The sequence below is a fragment of the Notothenia rossii genome (genome assembly GCF_949606895.1).
Source record: "Notothenia rossii genome assembly, contig: scaffold_143, whole genome shotgun sequence".
Taxonomy (NCBI): domain Eukaryota; kingdom Metazoa; phylum Chordata; class Actinopteri; order Perciformes; family Nototheniidae; genus Notothenia; species Notothenia rossii.
The window spans coordinates 15,001-17,214 of record NW_027639600.1 but is presented as its reverse complement, the minus strand read 5'-3'; the positions used below and the strand labels follow the sequence as shown (position 1 = coordinate 17,214).

At 41.8% G+C, this 2,214-nt stretch overlaps 1 protein-coding gene across 2 annotated transcripts in view; it reads left to right on the top strand.

Annotated features, from left to right (window-relative positions):
• Window positions 1-396: 396 nt before the first annotated feature.
• Window positions 397-2,214, top strand: part of LOC307027611 (sterile alpha motif domain-containing protein 3-like) — a 4,608-nt gene continuing 2,790 nt past the window's right edge. Inside the window, exons 1-2 of one of the 2 annotated variants that reach the window (XM_079695895.1) lie at window positions 397-625; window positions 1,123-1,255. In XM_079695895.1, coding sequence (XP_079552021.1) covers window positions 1,130-1,255 — 126 coding nt within the window. In that variant the 5' untranslated portion in view covers window positions 397-625; window positions 1,123-1,129. Of the gene's footprint in view, window positions 626-1,122; window positions 2,114-2,214 lie in introns of both variants that reach the window. The other variant, XM_079695894.1, reaches the window with a different exon arrangement.

Below are 2,214 nucleotides of genomic sequence, written 5' to 3'. Positions count from 1 at the left end.
AAACATCATTTTCTAGAGCATTATCCCCATCTGATTCGTTGCTTTGGACCTGTGGTTGACTTCTGGACATTTCGCTTCGAAGCAAAACACAGTTTTTTCAAGAAAGCTGTTCGTGATATTAATAACTTCAAGAACATTGTGTTGTCTCTGGCCAACAGACACCAGCTTATGTTGGCATACCATTTTGACATGCCTTGCCTGTTCAAGCCAGCAGTAGAAGTAGAGAGGACAACACACAATTCCCTTGAAAATGTGCCCCTCCCAGTCAAACTAGCTATTCAGCACAAATTCAGTCATCTGACCACTATATCACTTGCCACAACAGCCTTAATACATGGAACAAAATATGTAAAGGGGATGTTTGTATCATTTGGAAGCACAAGGGGACTCCCTGATTTCTGCCAAGTCCTGTACATTGTGATAGTGGACAACAAGGCATTCGTTGTTCTTCAACCTTTCTCTGGTTGTTACCTGGACCACTATAGATGTTATGAAGTTTGCAGTGCTGAGGATTCCCAACTGGTTGTGGTCGACCCTGCAGAGCTGAACCACTACGTCCCCCTGACAGCCTACGTGGTGCAAGGCAGACTCCTGATTTCTCCCAAGGCATTCCTGCTACACTGAGGTAATCCTTTTGCTTATTTTCAGGATAATTTAAGTAATAATAATTGTCTTATAGGCCTTAGTTTCATTAACAACTCTACCTTATGTTCTATACTTTTATATAGTTCATTATTTTACTACCATTGTTTTTAAATAATAAAAAATAACCTTCTTTACATCTTAACAGGGTTTAAACAACATCTTAAATTGATAGTCTACGGCAAGGCCACAACGCCTTGCATTGCACTCTCCTACAGCAAAACCCCATACTTAGTTGACTGAAGCCCCGTCCTTTTCCCATCTACACTAAATCTCTTCACCGAAAATAGCAGATCTACAAGCTCACAACATGTCAGACATAGTGAGCTTGTAGATCTGTAATTTACACAGAATGTTCCCAATATTGGGATATAGGCCTCATGTGGTTAAATTACTTACTAGGTCGGGGTTCTACTATGACATGTGATCATTACTTTGCCTTGTTTATAAGAAAATGTATATTTGTTTTGTTCTTTTTAGATTCACCATGTTGCTGCGTGTCATCCTAACCGAAGAGGACATTCGGAGGGTCACCATTGAGAACATGCCCGACACGGTTGATGACCTGCACTTGATCCTCAAAAACAAGCTTGGATTGGAAGGAGTTTTGAGGGTACAATTTCAAGATCCAATGTTCAATAACGAGCTTTGCAACTTGAGTAACATGTCAGATCTCCCTAAAGATAAAGTGACTTTAAAAGTGTACAGTCATCCTCTTGAAGAACTCCAAGTTCATACAGAAGAACTTTATTATCATACAGACTCAACGTTGGACACTGCAAGCTTAACCACAACCCCTGAGTCGAGCCCCAGTCGAGTCCAGTCCACCTGCAGTCGTCACCTGCCTCAGTCATTTCAGATCCCTACTTTTGCGTTTGATACAGAGCTAAGGTTAAGGGAAGGAAATGAAGCCTTCCAGAACGATGGAACCCTTCTTGATATCTCCAAATGCATGAAATCAGACATTTTGGAAAAAATAGCAGAAGCGGTTTATGCCTATAGCCCATACCCACAACATGAGGAATATGCTTTGGTGGCGCAAGCGCTCATCAAAAAACATCCATGTCTGAGGGAACCAGGGTCTGTCGCTGGATGGCACTGTTGGACGTTTAGTTTAAAGTTTAAAATGGGTAACTTCAGACAAAAGCTCCGAGAGGCTGGATGCCCAGAGCTCAAGATCAACTCACTCAACTCACGGTCATCCAGCACATCTGGGAAAAGAACTCTTAAGAGGGCTAGAAAATCAGAAGTCAACTTCTTGCCAGACATCCCGGAAGGAAAAACAAAACACTCCCTTGACGAAGAAAGGACAGCAATGCTCACAGAAATGAAGAAGAGGAAGGTTGATTGGAAGCAAATTCAAGCGATGATGACCAGTACCTTCTCTTTGCGGAGAAAGGAAATCTTAGAGGATGAGCCACCTGTGGCTGACATCAAAGATAAATGGCCAGCACTGTTCTCTGAACGTCAGGTAAAGTACTTCTCTATTTCAAATGTGATTGAGGAAGATCAGATTGGAGGCTGATTAAGAATAGAAAGATATGTTGTACACAATGGCTAATGTCTGCTGTC